This window comes from Pleurodeles waltl, chromosome 4_1, assembly GCF_031143425.1.
Source record: "Pleurodeles waltl isolate 20211129_DDA chromosome 4_1, aPleWal1.hap1.20221129, whole genome shotgun sequence".
Classification (NCBI taxonomy): Eukaryota; Metazoa; Chordata; class Amphibia; order Caudata; family Salamandridae; genus Pleurodeles; species Pleurodeles waltl.
This window is the reverse complement of record NC_090442.1, coordinates 250,700,981-250,726,762: the sequence shown is the minus strand read 5'-3', so window position 1 is coordinate 250,726,762 and position 25,782 is coordinate 250,700,981. Positions and strand designations below refer to the sequence as shown.

The 25,782-nt window shown below is 48.3% G+C and overlaps 1 protein-coding gene across 1 annotated transcript in view; it reads left to right on the top strand.

The window, feature by feature from the left end:
- ATXN10 (ataxin 10) overlaps nucleotides 1–25,782 on the top strand; it is a 1,000,711-nt gene that overhangs the window by 378,230 nt on the left and 596,699 nt on the right. The window contains exon 5 of the mRNA XM_069228252.1: nucleotides 20,717–20,890. Within this exon, the coding sequence (XP_069084353.1) occupies nucleotides 20,717–20,890 (174 nt within the window). The remainder of the gene's footprint in view (nucleotides 1–20,716; nucleotides 20,891–25,782) is intronic.

The window sequence follows — 25,782 nt, the reverse complement described above, 5'->3', positions numbered from 1 at the left end:
TTACACACAATTAAAAGACAATGCACAAGTTGCTACTTTTAGAATGCTTTTACTAGCCATGAAAGAAATGAAAGCCAGGACGAGCACGTTAAATGGCTGTAATTGACATGGAGTCAGGTGGCACCATGCCTGTTCTCTGAAGACTCAAATAACTTGCTCACTGTTATCCTAAACACGCATAAAGAATTTTCCTTAATGTGTAGTAGCTGGTCATACTTGATGGGCTACATCCTCAACGAAGTGGTTACCCCATGTATGGAAGCACTCATCAAATAAAGAAAGCCAGTCCAAGCAGGGCTGGTTTAATGTGCATTTGAAACATCTAAGAATAACTGTTAATAGAGATAAAGGATCATTAGGAAGACTACCAGCTTCTCACAGAAGATTGCAGATCATAAAAAATACTGGGAGAATCAACAAAGCTGCACTGTAGGATCACAAAAGAAGCTTTTTAAAAAAACAAAAAAATGGGGCCTCTAGTTGAGGAACCCTCACTCTTGTCAGGATAAGGGAGTCACACAGTTAAGATAACCCGTGCTCAAACCCTTGGTAGTTTGTCACGAGTAGCCAGGCTTATCTCATATTTTATACATTCACACAGTAACACAGTGAGAACACCACAAAATTTACTCCACACCAGTTTAGAAAAATAGCCATTATTTATCTGAGTAAAACAAGACCAATAATCCAACATATAGAAGCAAAGATACACATTGTCAAAGATTAAATCTTAGTATAGTGGTTAGAAACACAATAGCTCCAAATGGGGCTATCACAACGTCTTGACAGTCATCTCAAACAGTCCAACTCCACTCGCAGTGGAGTGCGGGACGGTCACAGAGTCGTACGGACCTAGGTACAGTACCTTGGAAGACAATGATGAAACAAAGACGTTGCACGGAGTCGGGGAGGTGGCAATGCCTTCCGACAAGGCAGGGGTCGATGGATCCAGCAGGTAAAGATGTGAGGGCCACAGGTGCTGCGGTGGAGTCGGATGCCATGGACGTCGGTGATACAGCATTGTAGACTCACACTGTGGCGGGACGTAGGAGGCTCTGGAGTGGCATCAGGCATGCAGTGTCTGCCACTGTCATTGCACGGAGTTAGACAGTGGCGCTGGTTCTGAAGTCGCTCTGGAGTCGATGTGCTTGGTTTCTTCTTGGTTGCACCAGAACGCATTCCAAAGGGCCCAGGAACTGGATGTGCCCAGGTGCTGGCAGGTGAAGTCTTTGATGTCCCTGAGACTTCTTAACAGGAGGAAGGCTCAGTCCAAGCCCTTTGAAAGCAGGATGTAGAAAGCAAAGTCCAGTCCTTTCTCTCCCAGGACAGAAGCAGCAAGCAGCAGGCTAGCACAGCAAAGCAAAAGACAGAGTGGCAGTCCCTGCTACCGCATCCAGTTCTTTTGGCAGAATGTTTTCAGTCCAGAAGGATTATAAAAATGGGGAGTCAGAGGTCCAGTACTTATACTAATGTCTGTCTTTGAAGTAGGCACACTTCAAAGAGAAGACTTTGTAGTGCACAAGACTCCGCCCTGGCCCAAGACACACTCCAGGAGTTTGGAGAGAGGCACAGCCCTATTCAGATGCAAGTGTCAGCTCCCCCTACCACTGTAACTCAGGAAGACCCATCAACCTGGTGATGGGCCATCAGGATATGCAGGGCAACTCTTAGCTCCCTTTGTGTGACTGTCTAGAGTGAATGCTCCAACAGCCCAACTGTCATCATGACCAGCAGTCAGTAGACCAGCAGAGGCAACTAATGGTTGAGCAAGAAAATGCCCACTTTCTAAAAGTGGCATTTTAAAACTTACAATTCAAAAACCAACTTCTCCAAAAGATGTATTTTTTAATTGTGAGTTCAGAGACCTCAAACTCCACATCTCTGTCTGCTCCCAATGGGAAATTACCCTTAAAAGATATTCAAGGTAATCCCCATGTTACCCTAGGGGAGTGATAGCCCTTGCAATAGTGAAAAAAGAAATTAACAATATTTCGCTATCAGGACATGTAAAACACACATATGCTACCTTTTAAATACCCTGCAGCCTGCCAGTGGGGCTGCCTCGGGCCTACTTTAGGGGTGACTGATGTAGTAAAAAGGAAGGTTTGGGCCTGGCAACTGGGTGCACTTGCCAGGTCGAAATAGCAGTTTAATATTACACACACAGACACTGCAGTGGCAGCTCTGAGACATGTTTACAAGGCTACTCAGTGATTTACATACCCTGATCACACATAGTGCTCTTTAATAGTGCTTCTGCAGGCAGGTCGCTCCCCGCTCCGCCATCCGCGCCACCTCCATTCCGTTTTTTTCTCTCCTGCTCTCCCCGCCGCTGCGTCCCCTGCGGCCCCTCCCGCCTCCCCCCTCCTTCTCACCGTTTCCTTTGCTTGTTTTTTCCCGCCGCTGCATCCCCTCCCGCCTCCCCCCGCCTTCTCACCGTTTCCTTTGCTTGTTTTTTTCCGCCGCTGCCGCTGCGTCCCCTGCCGCCCCTCCTGCCTCCCCCCTCCTTCTCACCATTTCCTTTGCTTGTTTTTTTCCCGCCGCTGCGTCCCCTGCGGCACCACCCCCCCCAGCCCTTTCATTCGTCAGGCCCTCCCGCCTCCCAGCTGCCACTCCCACCCTCCCCTCCTCTTATGGCAGCCGCGGTAGCAGGGAGCAACCTTTGACCCTGCTTCTGCAGGCAGGTCGCTCCCCGCTCCGCCATCCGCGCCACCTCCATTCAGTTTTTTTCTCTCCCGCTCTCCCCGCCGCTGCGTCCCCTGTGGCCCCTCCTGCCTCCCTCCTCCTTCTCACCGTTTCCTTTGCTTGTTTTTTTCCTGCCGCTGTGTCCCCTGCGGCCCCTGCGGCCCCTCCTGCCTCCCCCCTCCTTCTCACCGTTTCCTTCGCTTTTTTTTCCCCCCTCCGCTGTGTCCCCTGCGGCCCCTCCCGCCTCCTCACCATTTCCTCTGCTTGCTTTTTCCCCGCCGCTGCGTCCCTTGCGGCCCCACCCCCCAGCCCTCTCATTCGTCAGGCCCTCCCGCCTCCCAGCTGCCACTCCTACCCTCCCCTCCTCTTATGGCAGCCGCGGCGCGGTAGCAGGGAGCAACCTTTGACCCTGCTTCTGCAGGCAGGTCGCTCCCCGCTCCGCCATCCGTGCCACCTCCATTCCGTTTTTTTCTCTCCCGTTCTCCCTGCCGCTGCGTCCCCTGCGGTCCCTCCCGCCTCCCCCCTCCTTCCCACCATTTCCTTTGCTTGTTTTTTTCCCCGCCGCTGCGTCCCCTGCGGCCCCTCCCGCCTCCCCCCTACTTCTCACCGTTTCCTTTGCTTGTTTTTTTTCCCATTGCTGCGTCCCCTGCGGCCCCTCCCACCTCCCCCTCATTCTCACCGTTTCCTTTGCTTGTTTTTTTCCCGCCGCTGTGTACCCTGCGGCCCCACCCCCCAGCCCTCTCATTCGTCAGGCCCTCCCGCCTCCCAGCTGCCACTCCCACCCACCCCTCCTCTTATGGCAGCCGCGGCGCCGCCGCGCACAGCGGGCACGCCAAAGGCAAGCCCGCCTGTGCCCGTCCACGTCTGGACTGCGCCCAGCGCCACAACCCCTGGCCCCGGCAACAGCCACCCCGTCAGCATTCGCTATAACACCGACACCCTCCGCGCACTCAACACCAGCCGAGACACCACCTGCTTTCAGGCCTCTCCAAAGAGCACGCACGGACCCTTCTCCTGCCACAACTGCTGCTTCACCTGTAACAGAGCCCACAAACCTCCTAGGATCAAGACCAACCACCTCCGTTGCATACTCCTCAACACCCGCTCAGCACGCAAGCACGCCATCGAAGTCTGGGACCTGCTCGACTCCACCTCCCCGGACGTGGCCTTTCTAACCGAAACTTGGTGGAACGACTTCTCAGCATCTGACATCGCCATAGCCATCCCGAACGGATACAAAGTCGCTCGCCGAGACCACACCAACAGAACCGGAGGAGGCATAGCCATCGTCGACAAAGCCACCCTCGAAGTCCAAACCACCCTGGACGACTGCTTCAGCGCTGCCGAACTCCTTCACTTCCAAGTCCGCACCGACCCCAACACCACGCTCAGAGGAACACTCATCTATAGACCCCCAGGACCCAGGGCACCTTTCAGCAACGCCATCGCGGACCTGGCCAGCACCCACGCACTCGCCTCCACGGACTACATCCTCCTCGGGGACCTGAACTTTCACCTCAAAAACAACAATGACACCAACTCCACCACCCTGACCGAAAACCTCGCCAACCTCGGCTTCACACAGCTCGTCAACACACCCACACACACACAGCCGGTCACACCCTCGACCCCATCTTCTCCACAAGCAACCACGTCACCTTCAACCATACCACCGAACTCTACTGGATCGACCACCACTGCATCAACTTCACCTTCAAGAAACAGACAGAACACCACCTCACCGAACAACCACCCCGCCGACGATGGGGCAAAGTCACCAAACTTCAACTAACCAACACCCTAGCCCAGAAACCGCCCGTCAACCCCACCGACCCTGACATCGCCGCACACAACCTCAAGCTATGGATCAACGACTGCACCGACCGCCTTGCTCCACTCAGAAAACCCTCCAACAACCACATCAACAAAAAAGCCACCTGGTTCACCAACGACCTCCAAGCCTCCAAACGCCACTGCCGAAAACTCAAGCAAATATGGCTACTCGAATGCACTCCAGACAACCACACGGCACTCAAGGATGCCACAAGCAAACAGCACAAACTCATCAGGCTAGCAAAAAGATCCTCCTTCAAAACCCACCTAGAAAACAACGCCCACGACTGCAAAGAACTTTTCAGCATCGTAAAAGAACTCTCCAACCCAAACGCCACCGTCAACAACATCACCCCCTCCCAAGAACTATGCGACACCCTAGCAACCGCCTTCCACTGAAAAATCACGGACATCCACAACAGCTTCAACTCCCCTCACACTCCGGATGCTCCTACCCCACCCACCACGAACTCCACCCGCTCCAGCCGACTGACCTCCTGGACCAGCATCAGCGACGACGAAACCCGCAAGACCATGAACTTCATCCACTCCGGATCACCATCAGACCCCTGCCCACACCACATCTTTAACAAAGCAGACACAGCCATCGCACCACACCTACGGAAAGCCATCAACATCTCCTTCGAAACTGCAAGATTCCCTGAAAGCTGGAAACACGCCAAAATCAACGGCCTTTTCAAGAAACCAAAGGCTTACCCCAAGGACCTGAAAAACTTCTGGCCCATCTCTCTGCTCCCTTTCCCAGCAAAGGTCATCGAGAAAATCGTCAACACTCAGCTCACTCGGTACCTCGAAGACAACAACATCCTCGACCCCTCCCAGTCCGGCTTCAGAAGCAACCAGAGCACCGAAACCGCCCTCCTCGCCGCCACAGACGACATCAGAAGCCACCTCGACAATGGAGAAACATCAGCCCTCATCCTCCTAGATCTATCAGCCGCATTTGACACAGTCTGTCACCACACCCTAAAATCCCGCCTCCACGCAGCAGGAATCCAGGGCCAGGCCCTCGAATGGACCGCATCCTTCCTCGCCGGCAGAACCCAAAGAGTCCGCCACCCCCGTACCAATCCAAAGCCTTCAACATCATCTGCGGCGTACCCCAGGGCTCATCCCTCAGCCCAACGCTGTTCAACATCTACATTCCCCCCTTGCACAAGTGGCCCGTCAGCACAACCTCAACATCATCTCCTACGCCGACGACACCCAACTCATCCTCTCCCTCACCAAGGGCCTGCACACCGCCAAAACCAACCTCCACGAGGGACTAAAAGCCATCGCCTTGAACTGAACTGAACAGAGGTCCTCATCCTTGGGCACCCCCCCTCCGCCTGGGACAACTCATGGTGGCCGACCACGCTGGGTCCCCCACCGACACCCACCGACAGCGCACGAAACCTCGGCTTCACCTTCGACTCCTCACTCTCCATATCAAAGCAGGTCAGCACCATTTCCTCCTCCTGCTACAACACCCTCCGCATGCTTCGCAGAGTTTACAAATGGATCCCAACAGAAACAAGAAAAACTGTAACCCACGCCCTCGTCAGCAGCAGACTACGGCAACGCCCTCTACACCGGTATCCCATCCAAACTCCTCCAACGCATCCAGAACGCCTCCGCCGACTCATCCTCAACATCCCTCGCCACTGCCACATCACCCCTCACCTAAGAGACCTTCACTGGCTCCCCGTCAACAAGAGGATCACCTTCAAGCTCCTCACCCACGCACACAAGGCACTCCACAACACTGGACCAACATACCTGAACAACAGACTCAGCTTCTACACCCCCACCCGGCATCTCCGCTCTGCAAACCTCGCCCTCGCCTCCATCCCCCACATCCAGCGCAAATCTTCAGGCGGCAGATCATTCTCGTACCTCGCCGCCAAGACCTGGAACACCCTCCTGTCGGATCTACGACAGACCCAGGACCTTCTTTCCTTCAGAAAACTCCTCAAGACATGGCTCTTCGAGCAGTAGCAGCACCCTCCTCATCCCCCCCGAACCCCCCCTCCAGCGCCTTGAAACCCTCATAGGTATGTAGCGCGCTTTACAAATTGATTGATTGATTGATTACTATAGTAAATCAAATATGGGAATTATGGATAAACCAATCACCAATACAATTTAGACAGCGGACACTTGCACTTTAGCACTGGTCAGCAGTGGTAAAGTGCCCAGACTCCTAAAGCCAGCAAAAACGAATTTTTAGCACACAGTCAAAAACAGGAGATCAGAGGCACAAGGTTTTGGGATAACCCTGCAGCATGGGCCGTTTCCAACAGTCAGCATGAAGACTTTTTTGCTGTTTATCAAGCTTAGATACTGATCTTGCACTAACAATGAGTAATTCCAGGGCACATTGTAGGAATCACATATCGGGTCACTGTACATTGTACCAGTAAAAGGGATTCAAATGTTAAACCAACATTTAAGGAAGTGTGTGTTCCATGAATGGATGTAATTAGAATAATCAGATACCTCAAGATCTGATGGCCCCCCAGGCTCAGATGGTACCCAAACAATGGATTTAGGACCAAACCGGACTATTGGGTAAAGGGGCTGTGTCTCCCATCCACACAAGTACATTTGAGCTTCAAATCATACCATTGTCATAGAGGGGCTTAATCTTCTGGATGAAGAGGCAAACTGTTGCACCAGACTGTTGCTCCACGTTCCTGTGCTAGACCATGCAGGTGCTCGTTTGCAGCGCTGTTTGTACTAAATGTCAAGCGTACTTGCAAGGAGGTCTAGCTGCGCTATTTTGCATTTAGCAAGAGTCACTGAAAATTTGACAGGTGGCGAGTTGATGGCATATTACTGGATAGTACTTCAAAAAGGAATTGCCTCCTTGGCATGGTTACCCCCTGACTTTTTGCCTTTGCTGATCCCAAGTTTTGATTTGAAAGTGTGCTGAGGCCTGCTAACCAGGCCCCAGCACCAGTGTTCTTTCCCTAAAACTGTACCTTTGTCTCCACAATTGGCACACCCTGGCATCCAGGTAAGTCCCTTGTAACTGGTACCCCTAGTACCAAGGGCCCTGATGCCAGGGAAGGTCTCTAAGGGCTGCAGCATGTCTTATGCCACCCTGGGGACCCCTCACTCAGCACAGACACACTGCTTGCCAGCTTGTGTGTGCTGGTGGGGAGAAAATGACTAAGTCGACATGGCACTCCCCTCAGGGTGCCATGCCAACCTCACACTGCCTATGGCATAGATAAGTCACCCCTCTAGCAGGCCTTACAGCCCTAAGGTAGGGTGCACTATACCACAGGTGAGGGCATAGGTGCATGATCACTATGCCCTACAGTGTCTAAGCAAAACCTTGGACATTGTAAGTGCAGGGTAGCCATAAGAGTATATGGTCTGGGAGTCTGTCATACACGAACTCCACAGCACCATAATGGCTTCACTGAAAAATGGGAAGTTTGGTATCAAACTTCTCAGCACATAAAAGCACACTGATACCAGTATACATTTTATTGTGAAAAACACCCAGAGGGCATCTTAGAGATGCCCCCTAAAAACATACCCGACTTCCAGTGTGGGCTGACTAGTTTTGCTAGCCTGCCACACACCAGACACGTTGCTGGCCACATGGGGAGAGTGCCTTCGTCACTCTGTGGCTAGTAACAAAGCCTGTACTGGGTGGAGGTGCTTCTCACCTCCCCCTGCCTCAAAGGCTCACCCCCTTTGTTACAGCGCCACAGGGCACCCCAGCTAGTGGAGATGCCCGCCCCCTCCGGCCACAGCCCCACTTTTGGCGGCAAGGCCGGAGGAAATAATGAGAAAAACAAGGAGGAGTCACTGGCCAGTCAGGACAACCCCTAAGGTGTCCTGAGCTGAGGTGACTCTGACTTTTAGAAATCCTCCATCTTGTAGATGGAGGATTCCCCCAATATGATTAGGGATGTGCCCCCCTCCCCTCAGGGAGGAGGCACAAAGAGGGTGTAGCCACCCTCAGGGCTAGTAGCCATTGGCTACTAACCTCCTAGACCTAAACACACCCCTAAATTGAGTATTTAGGGGCCCCCAGAACCTAGGAAGATAGATTCCTGCAACCTGAAGACGAAGAAGGACTGCTGACCTGAAGCCCTGCAGAGAAGACGGAGACACCAACTGCTTTGGCCCCAGCCCTACCGGCCTGTCTCCCCACTTCGAGAAAAACTGCAACAGCGATGCGTCCCCCAGGGTCCAGCGACCTCTGAAGCCTCAGAGGACTACCCTGCATCTAAAAGGACCAAGAACTCCCGAGGACAGCGGCCCTGTTCCAAAAAAACTGCAACGTTGCAACAAAGAAGCAACTTTTAAAGACCACACGTTTCCTGCCGGAAGCGTGAGACTTTCCACTCTGCACCCGACGCCCCCGGCTCGCCCTGCGGAAAACTAACTCTACAGGGAGGACTCCCCGGCGACTGCGAGCCCGTGAGTAGCCAGAGTTGACCCCCCTGATCCCCCACAGCGACGCCTGCAGAGGGAATCCAGAGGCTCCCCCTGACCATGACTGCCTGCTTCAAAGAACCCGACGCCTGGGAAACACACTGCACCCGTAGCCCCCAGGACCTGAAGGATCCAACCTCCAGTGCAGGAGCGACCCCCAGGTGGTCCTCTTCCTAGCCCAGGTGGTGGCTACCCCGAGGAGCCCCCCCTTGCCTGCCTGCATCGCTGAAGAGACCCCTGGGTCTCCCATGCAAACCTATTGCAAACCGAACGCCTCTTTGCACTCTGCACCCGGCCGCCCCTGTGCCGCTGAGGGTGTACTTTTTGTGCTGACTTGTGTCCCCCCCGGTGCCCTACCAAACCCCCCTGGTCTGCCCTCCGAAGTCGCGGGTACTTACCTGCTGGCAGACTAGAACCGGGGCACCCCTATCTCCATTGAAGCCTATGCGTTTTGGGCACCACTTTGACCTCTGCACCTGACCGGCCCTGAGCTGCTGGTGTGGTAACTTTGGGGTTGCCCTGAACCCCCAACGGTGGGCTACTTTGGACCCAACTTTGAACCCTGTAAGTGCTTTACTTACCTGCACAACTAACCAATACTTACCTCCCCCAGGAACTGTTGAATTTTGCAGTGTCCAATTTTAAAATAGCTTACTGCCATTTTTGCCAAAACTGTACATGCTATTGTGATGATTCAAAGTTCCTAAGATACCTGAGTGAAATACCTTTCATTTAAAGTATTGTTTGTAAATCTTCAGCCTGTGGTTCTTAAAATAAACTAAGAAAATATATTTTTCTACATAAAAACCTATTGGCCTGGAATTGTCTTTGAGTGTGTGTTCCTCATTTATTGCCTGTGGGTGTTCCACAAATGCTTAACAGTACCCTCTGATAAGCCTACTGCTCGACCACACTACCACAAAATAGAGCATTAGAATTATCTCTTTTTGCCACTATCTTACCTCTAAGGGGAACCCTTGGACTCTGTGCATGCTATTTCTTACTTTGAAATAGTACATACAGAGCCAACTTCCTACATTGGTGGATCAGCGGTGGGGTACAAGACTTTGCATTTGCTGGACTACTCAGCCAATACCTGATCACACAACTAAATTCCAAAAATTGTCATTAGAAACTGATTTTTTAAATTTGAGCTATTTTTCTAAATTTTTAAAAATCCTGCTAGGGCCTTGTGTTAGTCCCTGTTAGCATTTCTTTTAGAGTTTGAAAGTTTTGTAAAAGTTTGAATTAAGTTCTAGAGATAGTTTTAGATTCTTAAAAAGTATTCCAACTTTTAGAAACAAAATGTCTGCTGCAGAAGAGATAGTGATGGAACTCAACCTCACCCCTTACCTGCATCTTAGGATGTCAGAGTTAAGGTCTCTCTGCAAAATCAAAAAGATAAAAAATGGTTCAAACCCTACCAAAGTACAGCTCTAGGAGCTTTTGGCAGAGTTTGCTAAAAACAACCCCTCTGATGATGGCCTCACAGAGGGGGACACTAGTTATTTGGAGGAACTCCCACCTCCAGTCCTAGATAGGGAGACCAGGGTTTCTCCAACCCTGACTCCACAAGTTATAGTCAGAGATGCTGCTTCCCTCACAGGAGAGTCCAACAGCTCTGGAAGCATTGAGAGCAGTCTCAATGAAGATGACCTCCTGCTAGCCAGGATGGCCAAAAGATTGGCTTTGGAAAGACAGATCCTAGCCATAGAAAGGGAAAGACAAGAGATGGGCTTAGGTCCCATCAATGGTGGCAGCAATTTAAATAGGGTCAGAGATTCTCCAGACATGCTAAAAATCCCCAAAGGGATTGTAACTAAATATGAAGATGGTGATGACATCACCAAATGGTTCACAGCTTTTGAGAGGGCTTGTGCAACCAGAAAAGTAAACAGATCTCACTGGGGTGCTCTCCTTTGAGAAATGTTCACAGGAAAGTGTAGGGATAGACTCCTCACACTCTCTGGAAAAGATGCAGAATCCTATGAACTCATGAAGGCTACCCTGATTGAGGGCTTTGGATTCTCAGCTGAGGAGTACAGGATTAGGTTCAGGGGGGGCTCAAAAATCCTCGAGCCAGACCTGGGTTGATTTTGTTGACTTCTCAGTCAAAACACTGGATGGTTGGATTAATGGCAGTGGTGTAAATGATTATGATGGGCTGTACAATCTGTTTATGAAAGAACACCTTTTAAGTAATTGTTTCAATGATAAACTGCATCAGCATCTGGTAGACCTAGGACCAATTTCTCCCCAAGAATTGGGAAAGAAGGCGGACCATTGGGTCAAGACTAGGGTAACCAAGACTTCCACAGGGGGTGACCAAAAGAAAGGGGTCACAAAGCCTCCCCAGGGGAAGAGTGTTGAGACATCCAAGGGTAAAAGTAAAGAGTCTTCTACAGGGCCCCAAAAACCTGCTCAGGAGGGAGGGTCCAAAGTCTCTTCACAATCCAATTTTGGGTACAAGGGTAAAAACTTTGATCCTAAAAAGGCCTGGTGCCGTAGCTGTAATCAGCAGGGACACCAAACTGGAGACAAGGCCTGTCCCAAGAAAGGTTCCACTTCAAACTCTACTCCAGTTAGCACTGGAATAGCCAGTCTCCAGGTGGGATCAACAGTGTGCCCAGAGCAAATCAGGGTTCACACTGAAGCTACATTAGTTTCCGAGGGTGGGGTAGACTTAGCCACACTGGCTGCCTGGCCTCCTAATATGCAAAAATACAGGCAGCAACTCTTAATTAATGGGACTAGTGTAGAAGGCCTGAGGGATACAGGTGCCAGTGTCACCATGGTGACAGAGAAACTGGTATCCCCAGGACAATACCTGACTGGACAAACTTATCCAGTCACCAACGCTGACAATCAGACTAAAGTATATCCCATGGCTATGGTATCTTTAGAATGGGGAGGGGTCAAAGGCCTGAAACAGGTAGCAGTCTCCTCAAATATCCCTGTAGACTGTTTGCTTGGAAATGACCTGGAGTCCTCAGCATGGGCTGAGGTAGAACTCAAAACCCATGCAGCCATGCTGGGTATCCCTGAACTGGTGTGTGTCAAGACAAGGGCACAGTGCAAAGCTCAGGGTGAAAAAGTGGTGTTGGAGCCTGGAATAATGGCCCAACCCTCCAAGAGGAAAGGGAAGAAGACTGGGGAACCAGCTTCAATACAACAAAAGAAAGGGAACCTCTCTTCCCAGGAAGAAGTTCTGCCCTCTGAGGAAACTGAGCCCATGGAGTTGTAATCTTATCAGGTTGAACTCTTAGGCCCAAGGGGACCCACAAGGGAACAGTTGTGTAAGGGGCAAGAAACATGTCCCTCTCTTGAAGGCCTTAGGCAGCAAGCCTCTGAAGAGACCAAAGGAAAAATCACTGGAACACATAGAGTCTATTGGGAAGATGGACTCCTCTACACTGTGGCAAGAGATCCCAAACCTGGTGCCACTAGGAGAGTGGTAGTGCCTCAGGAGCTTAGGAAGTTCATTCTGACCTTAGCTCATGATATTCCACTTGCTGGGCATTTGGGACAAACCAAGACTTGGGAGAGGTTGGTCAACCATTTCTATAGGCCCAACATGTCCCAGAAAGTAAAGGAGTTTTGTGTCTCCTGTGCCACCTGTCAAGCCAGTGGTAAGACAGGTGGACATCCAAAGGCCCCCCTCATTCCACTTCCAGTGGTGGGGGTCCCCTTTGAAAGAGTGGGTGTGGACATAGTGGGTCCACTTGAACCTCCCACAGTCTCAGGGAACCAGTATATCCTAGTGGTAGTGGATCATGCCACTAGGTACCCTGAAGCAATTCCCCTTAGGTCCACTACTGCCCCTGCAATAGCTAAAGCACTCATAGGTATCTTTACCAGAGTGGGAGTTCCTATGGAAGTGGTGTCTGACAGGGGTACCAACTTCATGTCAGCATACCTGAAACACATGTGGAATGAGTGTGGGGTGACTTACAAATTCACCACACCATACCATCCACAAACCAATGGTCTTGTAGAAAGGTTTAACAAGACATTGAAAGGCATGATCATGGGGCTCCCTGAAAAGCTCAAAAGGAGATGGGATGTCCTCTTGCCATGTCTGCTTTTCGCCTACAGAGAGGTGCCTCAGAAGGGAGTATGGTTTTCCCCCTTTGAACTTCTGTTTGGCCATCCTGTAAGGGGACCACCAGCTCTTGTAAAAGAAGGCTGGGAGAGGCCTCTTCATGAGCCTAAACAAGATATAGTGGACTATGTACTAGACCTACGTTCCAGGATGACAGAGTACATGGAAAAGGAAAGTAAAAACCTTGAGGCCAGCCAACAACTCCAGAAGATGTGGTATGACCAAAAGGCAGCTATGGTTGAGTTTCAGCCAGGCAGAAAGTCTGGGTCCTGGAGCCTAATGCTCCCAGGGCACTTCAGGACAGATGGAGTGGCCCTTACCCAGTGCTAGCGAGAAAGAGTCAGGTCATCTACCTGGTAGACCTAGGCACTAGCAGGACCCCCAAAAGGGTGATCCATGTGAACAGCCTCAAACTCTTTCATGACAGGGCAGATGTGAATCTGTTGATGGTAACAGATGAGGACCAGGAAGCGGAGAGTGAACCTCTACCTGATCTCCTCTCCACTGACCCTAAAGCTCCTGGAGCTGTACTTTGGTAGGGTTTGAACCAGTCTTTATCTTTTTGATTTTGCAGAGAGACCTTAACTCTGACATCCTAAGGTGCAGGTAAGGGGTGTGGTTGAGTTCCATCACAATCTCTTCTGCAGCAGACATTTTGTTTCTAAAAGTTGGAATACTTTTTAAGAATCTAAAACTATCTCTAGAACTTAATTCAAACTTTTACAAAACTTTTAAACTCTAAAAGAAATGCTAACAGGGACTAACACAAGGCCCTAGCAGGACTTTTAAAAATTTAGAAAAATAGCTCAAATTTCAAAAATCAGTTTCTAATGACAATTTTTGGAATTTAGTTGTGTGATCAGGTATTGGCTGAGTAGTCCAGCAAATGCAAAGTCTTGTACCCCACCGCTGATCCACGAATGTAGGAAGTTGTCTCTGTGTGTCCTATTTCAAAGTAAGAAATGGCATGCACAGAGTCCAAGGGTTCCCCTTAGAGGGAAGATAGTGGCAAAAAGAGATAATTCTAATGCTCTATTTTGTGGTAGTGTAGTCGAGCAGTAGGCTTATCAGAGGGTACTGTTAAGCATTTGTTGTACACCCACAGGCAATAAACGAGGAACACACACTCAAAGACAATTCCAGGCCAATAGTTTTTTACGTAGAAAAATATATTTTCTTAGTTTATTTTCAGAATTACAGGTTCAAGATTTACAAACAATACTTTAAATGAAAGGTATTTCACTCAGGTATCGTAGGGACTTTGAATCATCACAATAGCATGTACAGTTTTGGCAAAAATGGCAATAAGCTATTTTAAAATTGGACACAGTGCAAAATTCAACAGTTCCTGGGGGAGGTAAGTATTGGTTAGTTTTGCAGGTAAGTAAAGCACTTAGAGGGTTCAAAGTTGGGTCCAAAGTAGCCCACCATTGGGGGTTCAGGGCAACCCCAAAGTTACCACACCAGCAGCTCAGGGCCAGTCAGGTGCAGAGGTCAAAGTGATGTCCAAAACGCATAGGCTTCAATGGAGATAGGGGTGCCCCGGTTCTAGTCTGCCAGCAGGTAAGTACCCGCGACTTCGGAGGGCAGACCAGGGGGGTTTTGTAGGGCACCGGGAGGGACACAAGTCAGCACAAAAAGTACACCCTCAGCGGCACAGGGGCGGCCGGGTGCAGAGTGCAAACAGGCGTCTGGTTTGCAATAGGTTTAAATGGGAGACCCAGGGGTCTCTTCAGCGATGCAGGCAAGGGGGGGGGGGAAGGGCACCTCGGGGTAGCCATTACCTGGGTTAGGGATAGGGCTACCTGGGGGTCGCTCCTGCACTGGAGGTCGGATCCTTCAGGTACTGGGGGCTGCGGGTGCAGTGTGTTTCCCAGGCGTCGGGTTCTTTGAAGCAGGCAGTCGCGGTCAGGGGGAGCCTCTAGATTCCCTCTGCAGGCGTCGCTGTGGGGGTTCTGGGGGGTTCAACTCTGGCTACTCACGGGCTCGCAGTCGCCGGGGAGTCCTCCCTGTAGAGTTAGTTTTCCGCAGGTCGAGCCGGGGGCGTCGGGAGCAGAGTTTAAAGTCTCACGCTTCCGGCGGGAAACGTGTGGTCTTTAAAAGTTGCTTCTTTGTTGCAACGTTGCAGTTTCTTTGGAACAGGGCCGCTGTCCTCAGGAGTTCTTGGTCCTTTTAGATGCAGGGTAGTCCTCTGAGGCTTCAGAGGACGCTGGACCCTGGGGGACGCGTCGCTGTTGCAGTTTTTCTCGAAGTGGGGAGACAGGCCGGTAGGGCTGGGGCCAAAGCAGTTGGTGTCTCCGTCTTCTCTGCCGGGCTTCAGGTCAGCAGTCCTTCTTCGTCTTCAGGTTGCAGGAATCTATCTTCCTAGGTTCTGGGGGCCCCTAAATACTCAATTTAGGGGTGTGTTTAGGTCTTGGGGGTTAGTAGGCAATGGCTACTAGCCCTGAGGGTGGCTACACCCACTTTGTGCCTCCTCCTTGAGGTGAGGATGGCACGTCCTTAATCCTATTGGGGGAATCCTCCATCTGCAAGATGGAGGATTTCCAAAAGTCAGAGTCACCTCAGCTCAGGACACCTTAGGGGTTGTCCTGACTGGCCAGTGACTCCTCCTTGTTTTTCTCATTATTTCCTCCGGCCTTGCTGCCAAAAGTGTGACCGTGGCCGGAGGAGGCGGGCATCTCCACTAGCTGGGGTGCCCTCTGGCGTTGTAACAAAGGGGGTGAGCCTTTGAGGCTCACCGCCAGGTGTTACAGTTCCTGCAGGGGGAGGTGAGAAGCACCTCCACCCAGTACAGGCTTTGTTACTAGCCACACAGTGACAAAGGCACTCTCCCCATGTGGCCAGCAACATGTCTGGTGTGTGGCAGGCTGGCAAAACTGGTCAGCCCACACTGGAAGTCGGGTATGTTTTTAGGGGGCATCTCTAAGATGCCCTCTGGGTGTATTTCACAATAAAATGTATACTGGCATCAGTGTGCATTTATTGTGCTGAGAAGTTTGATACCAAACTTCCCATTTTTCAGTGTAGCCATTATGGTGCTGTGGAGTTCGTGTATGACAGACTCCCAGACCATATACTCTTATGGCTACCCTGCACTTATAATGTCTAAGGTTTTGCTTAGACACTGTAGGGGCATAGTGCTCATGCGCCTATGCCCTCACCTGTGGTATAGTGCACCCTGCCTTAGGGCTGTAAGGCCTGCTAGAGGGGTGACTTATCTATGCCATAGGCAGTGTGAGGTTGGCATGGCACCCTGAGGGGAGTGCTATGTCGACTTAGTCATTTTCTCCCCACCAGCAGACACAAGCTGGCCAGCAGTGTGCCTGTGCTGAGTGAGGGGTCCCCAGGGTGGCATAAGACATGCTGCAGCCCTTAGAGACCTTCCCTGGCATCAGGGCCCTTGGTACCAGGGGTACCAGTTACAAGGGACTTACCTGGATGCCAGGGTGTGCCAATTGTGGAGACAAAGGTACAGTTTTAGGGAAAGAACACTGGTGCTGGGGCCTGGTTAGCAGGTCTCAGCACACTTTCAAATCAAAACTTGGCATCAGCAAAGGCAAAAAGTCAGGGGGTAACCATGCCAAGGAGGCATTTCCTTACAAATGGCTAACAAATTACAGTAACAAGTGACTTTACTGCAATGAAATAACTGTCCACATTTGAACTGTAACATAAGACTGATTATGTAGCCTCCCTATTTATATGTAATACAAAATGATTTGTAGAAAATACTATAAATGTGAAGTTTAAATATTTTTCGAACTGTAACTCTACCAATGTGGTCTACTGCATCTGGTGCCCATATAAGGCGATCTATGTGGGGCAGACCATGAAACAAGTGAAAACTTACAACTTGATCAGCATCGAAGCAGAATCCGATGTAGAGCGGCAAACGCACATTGGTCATACGTTATCAAGAGATAAACCATACTGCAGATGACATAAGATGGCAGGTGATTGATATGGCTCATCTACCAGATAGAGGTGGAGATCTGGTACTTAGTCTACAAAGGCTTGAGTGTAAGTGGATAACAAAATGTGACAATGAACTGAATACTGTGAAAAAATAGTGCCGTTATGTGTCACTTTCTAGTGACTAGATCTTGGTGACTAGGTCTTTGTAACAACACAACTCCTCCCAAGAAAGGGCTGGTGTTCTGAATTGGTGACATTGTAGCTACACCTGTGATAACAGAATTGTTCTCATGATTATGGACCATTTTGAATTTCAGCTGTCATAACAATATGTGATCTTGGTATTAGACTGCTGGAAAACAACTTGTATTTTACATGCTTGTTTTAGTATTATTACTCACAGTTTAACCACACAGATATACGATTTCTTTCAATTGCAATTGAAATATTGATCATTGTTTGCCTAGTTTCCTACACTCTTACTGATAACCATGTAAAGTTGAATGAATTAGGTTTCCTGATGTAGGAGTATCTAATGCTTCTTTCAAATTCTAGTAGTGTTTACTGAGCTTAGATACCTGGTTCTTAAGCTGCGTTCCCCATTTCCCAGTTGCTTCATAATACCTAGGCATACACATCTTTGTATGGTGCTGTGGTATCCAGACCATTACTATCTGTGACGTACGGGCGCATGCAGCTCATGCTGCTACCTGTGTCTCGCTTTTGGGCTCTGTGATGTAAGCAAAAGCAGATGCGCCTCGTGGGCCTCCATTCTGGCAGAAAATGTTACCGGGCTGTTTCGAATGGTCAACAGGGAGGAACCTTTTAGTTGTACACGACAGCGGCTTGGCACATCTGGTTCTCACTCAGGGGCCTACCTTCCTTTGTTAAGCTCCGATTGTGGAGTTGAGGCATGCTGAAGATTTTCTTCTAACCACTATCTCGGGGTAACTTTGTTTGCAGGCACCTCACTCCTGCTATAATCTATATTACAAATAGTGTGTAAAGTAATATCTTTATTCCTGTTGCCTAATTGCAGGTTTAACAAACCCCTTAGTAAGTACCATTCTGCATCCCACAAGTGGGCACTTACAATTGTTGCTACACCACCATCTTTGGACTAGCTTAGACATTAACATCAGGGATCTGGCCAACACAGGTAATTCTCCACCAGTAATTTTCACATACAATATAACAAGACCACACAGCACATATCCCAACGCTTTAATCCATTCATATGAGTTTATGGGTAAGCACTTCTTATAAAACTATATTATTAGTGGATAGGGCAAAGCATTCATATTATTTGACAGTGTGGCTTGACGAGGGCGGTTTCTCAAAAATCCGCATGGCACACCTGAAACTAAAAGCTAACTTGCTTATATTTGCTTGACGTTGGCTTAACAGTAGCTTGTACCCTTCAAGCATCTATCTTATCATTTGTGTCTGTCATAGCTACCAAACTGATGCAATCTATACAAATAGCTGTTTTTAGGTTGATCATTTGCCCAGAATCGCATGAAGTTGGGCTTAGTGCAGAGGCCAAGATTTAGACTAGAATTGAACTTGCAGCGACAGTTACTGAAACTAATGCCTGGCCCTTGATAACACCCTAAGGAATTGTAAGGTTTCTGCATTCATGTGGATATCTGTGCTAATTGAGGTCACTATTGGCAAGACATATAAGGTATAGCTTTGAACTTATTACGTTTTAGGCTTCTGCTTATATCTGAATGCAAATTACAGGAAACTGTTGTAATGAATGGTAATAGATGTCGTCTGTGTAAGAGGTAACGAAGTACACTATTGTATGTGTTCTATATTTGTGTTAACTTACTGGATGCACGACGCAGGTGGTTTAGGCACTGTATCAACAGTTTTGAAACATGCCCTAAAGCAGGATAAACGCAAAGATGACTGCCCTGTGAAGTTCATGGAGGTATCTGTCTCCTGTCTTAATGCAGCCTGTATTTATTACCGTTTAATCGAACCTAGAGGCATCTGCCATCATGTTATATTCTGTTTGTAAATCTAGGCGATTTCACTATGCCCACCTGCAAATCATGCTCGCCCTTCAGTAACCTCTAAAAATGTTGCTAAGTCATGCATATATATTGTCATGTTTGCCCCCCTTCTTTAGATTCCGGATGGAAATGTTGTCCCTTCCCAATATATTTTCTATTTCTCTCATTTGTCGAACAGCATTTTAATTTGGAATTGCAACCATGCATATGCTTTTCCAACCACAAATTTGTCTCTGCCCAAGCCCTCCATTAGATGTTTTACCACCCCTACCTACTTCTCAGCCAGTCAGGGCTTTAATTCCTCTCTATTGATTGTACTGGTGCCACCTGTTGTCATTTTCCCTGCAGTGGTTGTTACGTTTGCACTATTCAGGTGCTGCTGGTATTTTTCTGTGACTCCTCCTTTACGGTGCTTGTTTGCATTAGTCAGTGAAAACTCAACTTTGAGCTTCATCTGCCCACCAGAGAGAGATGTCCTCATTAGTGGGTGAGTAAGTTGCAGCAGCTCGTCCACTACCTCCAATTAAAGTTCCTTTCCTTCCATTTGTCACAGCAAGACACAGCTTCACTTCAAGTCAGAATTGTGTGTCCTCCAGCTCCCCACTCTTAAGCTATAAAAGATTGTCAACCAGTGCGTTTGAGAGAAAGCTTAATGACAGGGCTACTAGTAATGCTCCCCAGTTTGTGGGCCAGTCCTAGCTCCTGTCTTCTCAGCTTCCGCCAGTAACTCCCACTTTCCTAATTGGTAACTGGCAGGGGTTCCCCTATTGGTCCTCAGGCACACACATACCTTTACTCTTGTCTGAAGGGAGACAACTACCTCTTTTGTCTCTCCATTTCCTTCTCTTCAATTCATGCACCCCCTGTGGGTGACTCCCATTCCACTCCTCATGTGGGTTCACCCTGTGGGATCCGGGCCTGCCGTTTCTTGTCTTGTCAGGGCAGGCGCTCGTCTTTCATTAGGAGGGAACTCCTCCTCTCAAGTTTCTCAAATGTCACCTTGCCTTCTATGTGTACGAGGGATTGGATGGGGCATTCCTAGTCTGTGAGCCCTCGTGGTTCCTTTCTGTGATTTCCTTGCCTTAGCTTGCCTTTCTACTCGGTGTGACAATGGCTTCTGGGAACCATATGGCTCAAATGAACTCTAGCCAGGATCCTCGTTCTGCCAGCCTCTTCCTCGTATGAGCCATGTGGTGCTTCAGCAGGCAGGGAGGCAGAGTAGCCAGTCTTCTCTGCCTCTGAAGAGACACAGAACCGTGTGGCAAGGCTGTGTCACCATGCTTCCTTCTTGTGAAGACATCCATCTGATGTTCGTTTATTACGCCGGTTGACCTCACATTAGGTTAGATGTCAATCAGTAGAGTGTAGGTCATCTGTATATCACCTTCTCAGTCTGTCTAAGGTATTTCAGAACACATTAAATTACATTCTAAACAGACTCTTTCATCTTGAAACAATACCTAAAAAAGTCCACTTCATAAACGCGGTGAAGCTATCACGCACAATCCATACAGAAAACAAAGGTTGGAAGACCGAGTTGAGAAAATGCACTGCGAAATCTGGAACCTCCTTTTTAACCCTACTGCTGAAAAATGTCTAAGTTTAGGGGCAGGTGTCTGCAGATTCTCTTAAATGTACCTTTGTATGTGTTTCTGTTTGTAGTATGTTTTTATCACTCTTCTGGTTTCTTTTGAAGGACCTGCCTAAAGAATGAGGACGATAAAGTGATGTCCTACGGCTCCATGGTGTTATTCACCTGTCTTGATTCAGAAAAAGTTGTTGAGTTATTGGCGGACGAAAAGAAATTGGAATTAGCTGTTGGTGTAATTGCTGCCTACAGGAAGCTACCCGAAGTCGAGTCGGAGTGGACGTATGTATTTTCTCTTCGCTCCAGCACTTTATTCAAATATTCATTGGTCAAAAAAAGACTCATCCTTCCGTCCTCCTGAGATCGGTAAATTGAGCTCCCTAAGTTGTGTAATATATGTCTGTTATTTAGAGAGCTTACAATTGGCTGAAGTGCATTATAAAGTGTCTAAAAAAAAGTTATTAGTGTCATTATTATGCAAAACAAGTTGTTATTATGGCCCAGGTGTTGTAGTGAAGAATGCTTTGGCCGGACATAGCTGCAGAAAAGCTCAATAGCCTGTTTAATTTAGGGGAGTATTCGTTTAGGAGCACTGATACTGGTGTGGTTACCAGGCCTCCCAGACAGAAGTTGTGGTATATTCCTACATGCATTCCTTCTTAAGCTCAGGACAATAAAATATATACCCCCTGGGGTCTGTGTCACTTTTCATGATTCTTTACTCAGCAGAAATTCTGGTCTGATGAAGAACTGAGAAATCCCATTCTTAACTTGCACAGGAATGCTTGCATACACTTTTCTACAAATAGTTTCCTTGATGTGATTCTTCAATAACCTAAGTTGGTCAATGTCAATCAGTGAAGACAAAAGTTAGTTTCTTCCAACGAGCTATGTGTATCATATAATCCTGGAAAGTATAATAAGTAGTGATCCCTTACATGTCCATTATACAGAACAGACTAAGGCCCTCATTACAACCCTGGCGGTCGTTGTAGAAGTGGCGGTAATACCGCCAACAGGCCGGCGGGAAATAAATGTAATTACAAGCATGGCGGTTACCACCATGCCAAACCACCACTTCTACACTCCAACTGCCAGGGTGGTAATGACCGCTGGGCTGGAGACTTCAGTCTCCAGCCCGGCGGCCGTCACTAGACCGCCGGCGGTATCAGGACCCCGCATACCGCCATGGATTTCGTGGGGTTTTGTATTGCCACGAAATCCATGGCGGTAGGCACTATCGGTGCCAGGGAATTCGTTCCCTGGCACTGATAGGGGTCTCCCCCGCCCCACGACCACCCTACCACCCCCCCACAGGTGTCAGGACCCCCCTCCGCCCCACACCCGCCCCACCCCCCCAAAAACATTGACACACACACCCCCCACCCCCCTACACGCACACTCACACAACTAATACACATACACGCAGACGCAGACTTGCATGCACACATACACGCACACATGCACACAGACATACGCATCCATTTCCCATACACACAACACCCCCCGGATGCATACAGGCACTCACACACCCCCTCTACACACTCACACGCACACCCCCATGCATGCACACAACACCCCCCAAATCCCCTCGCCTAACGGACGATCACCTTACCTTGTCCGGTGATCCTCCGGGAGGGAACAGCATCCAGGGGGGCTGCTCCTCCGCCAGCTCCCCATCACCAGAACACCGCCACACCGAATCCTGGGTTGTGATTCGGTGGGCGGTGTTCTGATGATGTGGCGGTGGAGGTGGAGCAGCCTCCACTTCACCGCCGACCGCCAGTATGGCTGCTGGCGGCTTCCCGTCTGAAAAAGGGCAGAGGGCTGCCAGCAGTCATAATACGCTGGGTGGAAGACCGCCTGCACTGGCAGTCTTCAGCCCGGCGGTACCTCGGCGATCTTGGAAAAAGACCGCCGAGGTCCAAATGAGGGCCAATATCTCTATCACAGGAACATCATCCGAATAAGCAGGAGTCTTCCCAGAGATGGCCCGCACGTTAACCCCTTGAAAACATTTTGCCAATAGCCGTACAGTCTCTTCCCCATTTAGAGCCATAGAGCTACCAGTAGCCTCCATTGAGACTCCCTGTTATTTTGAGAAGGCCAGCCATGAAACAGAAATTAAAATGTGTTAATTTTATATTTTGCGGCACAGCTAAGAATGGACTGGCTGAACGGAACTAGGGATAGATGGTTTAAGAGAGAAAGGGCGGAATAAAGAGGTGAAATTGAGGGATAAACACTTTTCACTTAAACGAAATTCAATAATTATATTTAGTTTTGTTTTTTTTGTAAGGCTGTGATGGAGTTTCCTGCTAGTAATGTGAAGAGATGCAGTGCTGGAGCTTCAGAGTTATGTTCAGTGTGTACAATGTCATACTTAGGCTTCTTTATAGTTGATTGAACACCATGAACTCACGGATGGGGAAGGAAACAATTCTTATAAATAACCATTTCCAAAGATTGCAGTCTATCCATTGGAGGTTATTTGAGTTTCCAAGTCGAAGATGGAGCAGAGTCCTTTCCTCAATCCCAGTTCCAGGATAAAGCATAAATAAATATTTTTTGTTCCTGATTTTTCCTTCTATCGGGTTGGATTGTTTCTTTATGGATTCTTTTTTGCTCTAGTTTGACTCTTTTCAACTTCCCGATGCTTGGAGAGCTTTGGCCTGTGATTCTCTGTAGGAGACATTTAACTCCGTTCATATGTACTATTTTATGCATGGCGGCATATGATTATAGGGAGCAGTCATTCTTTCCCTGGGCAGTCTACCAGGGTACTCTACAGACCATCTTAGTGTCCAGTACTGGATATTTGTTATGCATTTTCGTGTTTTTTTCTTTATATTTAAATAGTTTACTCAATGTTTTGCAAAACACACCTCAAAAGGAGCATGCTTGATATAGCAATTTTCTTAGGAATGTTAATGTTTCGGCTTGTTCTTTTTGCAGGAGAACAATCCTCAAAGCAGGTCAGAGTTGTGTATAATGTCGGCAGCAGTTTCTCCCACTAATGCCCAAGAGGTGAAGGTGTTTACTACTTTATTTAGATCGGACTCTTGCCAAAGTTGTTCCACAGTAACTGAAAATTGATCTCTATGTCACATTTGATAACCACTATTCGACATTCTAATATATGCGCTATAGGATAATCTTACTCTTTAGATTTCAGCGCTTATGTTTGTTTCGCTTATTTAAACTTTTATGGGTGTGAAGAAAGGGGCATTCTCTCTTAATATTAATAAGCATGCCTAAGGCATCACTCCCTAAACAAGTGTTTTGCAGGGCTCCTTCAACTACTGCCACCATTTTTGGGTCTAGTGATATAAACAAAGAATGAAGTGGTAGTATGAAAGAAGCCTTAATTCATGCTTCTCTAGTTGAGAGGCCAAGCACTTGGAATTCATCGAAATTGACACAGGTGCCCTTTCTTATAATGCCATGTAAGAGAAGAGACTCTGCTCGGACCAAGGGCACTGGAAGTATGCAATTCTGCAGCTTTGGTGTTTTCTGCATTAATATGGATGTTTTGCTGTTGCCACATAATCCATCACCTGCTACATAATATGCAGATTTTAACACAAAATATTTCTAGCTCAAACTTATCAAAATTTGCAAAACATTATAATAACATGTTAATGTGCAGTTCAAGGCCTTTGCAAAGGTTGACTCGTCATGTTTCTGTTGTTTAGTGCGGTATTTGGGTGTGAGACTAGTACTAAAGAGATGAAAACGTTGCCCAGATGACAAATGACAAAAAATGAGGCAATTCTATCACAAATTGTGCCACATTACGTTCCATTCTTGCCCCATAATTCACTAAACTTATATATTTCGGTCCTCTCCTGGTGCATAGTTTCAGTGGCCCTGGCCTGGCCCAGTCGACTTTCCCCCTATCCAGACGGAGGATTAGGTAGAGTGTTTTCTTAGAAAGGAATACGTAATTAAATTGTATGATTTACAAGAACAGGCTAACATCCCATATGATCGTATTGACATGGAATCATTTAAAAAAAAGATTGGATGAAGGTCATCTGGATGGCATGCTAATAGGAAAAGTGTGTGATCCAGTGATAAGTGAACAGAATCTCTTAAGGGAGGCTGCCTGTTAGTAAAATCGAAAACAAGTGCCCAATCTGCCTTCAAACGTAGCCCACAAATATTTTTTCATCACAGTCAACAGATGTCCTTTTTTATTGTTTTTTAATTTTCTATATAATGTTTTTTTATGTATATTTGTAAAGCGCACTATCACCCACAAGGGTATCCTGGTGCTAGCAGGTGTGTGTGACCAGTCCTGCCTATGATCAGTTGGATAATTGAAACCCCAAGTCTTTAGCTTCTTGCGGAATTCAAGAAAAGAGGAGGTGGCCCTGATGTGGAGTGGGAGGCTGTTCTATGCTTTCAAAGCAATATAAGAGAACACCTGTCTTTCTGATCTGGCTCTCGGAATACGTCAAATGTGTGCGAGTAGGAGTCTTGCAGAGTGGAAGTGTCTCAGTGGTTGTTGGAAGGAGATGTTACTGTTCAGATGTAGGGATTCCACGTTGCATAGTCCCTTGAATGTGTGTGTGAGTAGTTTGAAATGAGCATGTTTGTGTATCCGGAGCAAGTGGAGCTCCCTGAGGTGTGGTGTGAGTTTTGTATGAGAGTTTGAGGATGAGTCTGGCTGCCAAGTTCTGAGTGGTTTGTAGTCTTCTAGTGAATCCCATCATCCAACCTGCTGGTGACTAGGGCATGAGTGAGTTTTTCTAGGGTTGCTTGGAAGCCACTTGAAGATCTTCCTCAGCATCTTCAGGGTGTGGAAGCAGGATGCAGTGATGGTGTTGATTTGTGCAGTCATGTCGAGTTTGCTGTTCATGATTATTCTGAGGTTCCTGGCATTGGTGCTGGGTGTGGGTCCGAGTTCGGCCTGCTACCAGTTGAAGTCCCATGGTGAGTTGTTTTTGCCGAAGATCACTACTTCTGCCTTGTTGACGTTGCGCTACAGACAGTAGTTGGCTTTCATCCGGTTAGAGACTTTGGTCATGCAGATGGTGAACTTCTTTCTGGTGTTGGAGGTATTATCCGAGATGGTGATTTTTAGTTGCATGTTGTTGGCATAGGAGAGGATGTTGATTTTGCTCGCAAGGATGACATTGGCCAGAGGGAAATTGTATGTCTTGAATCTT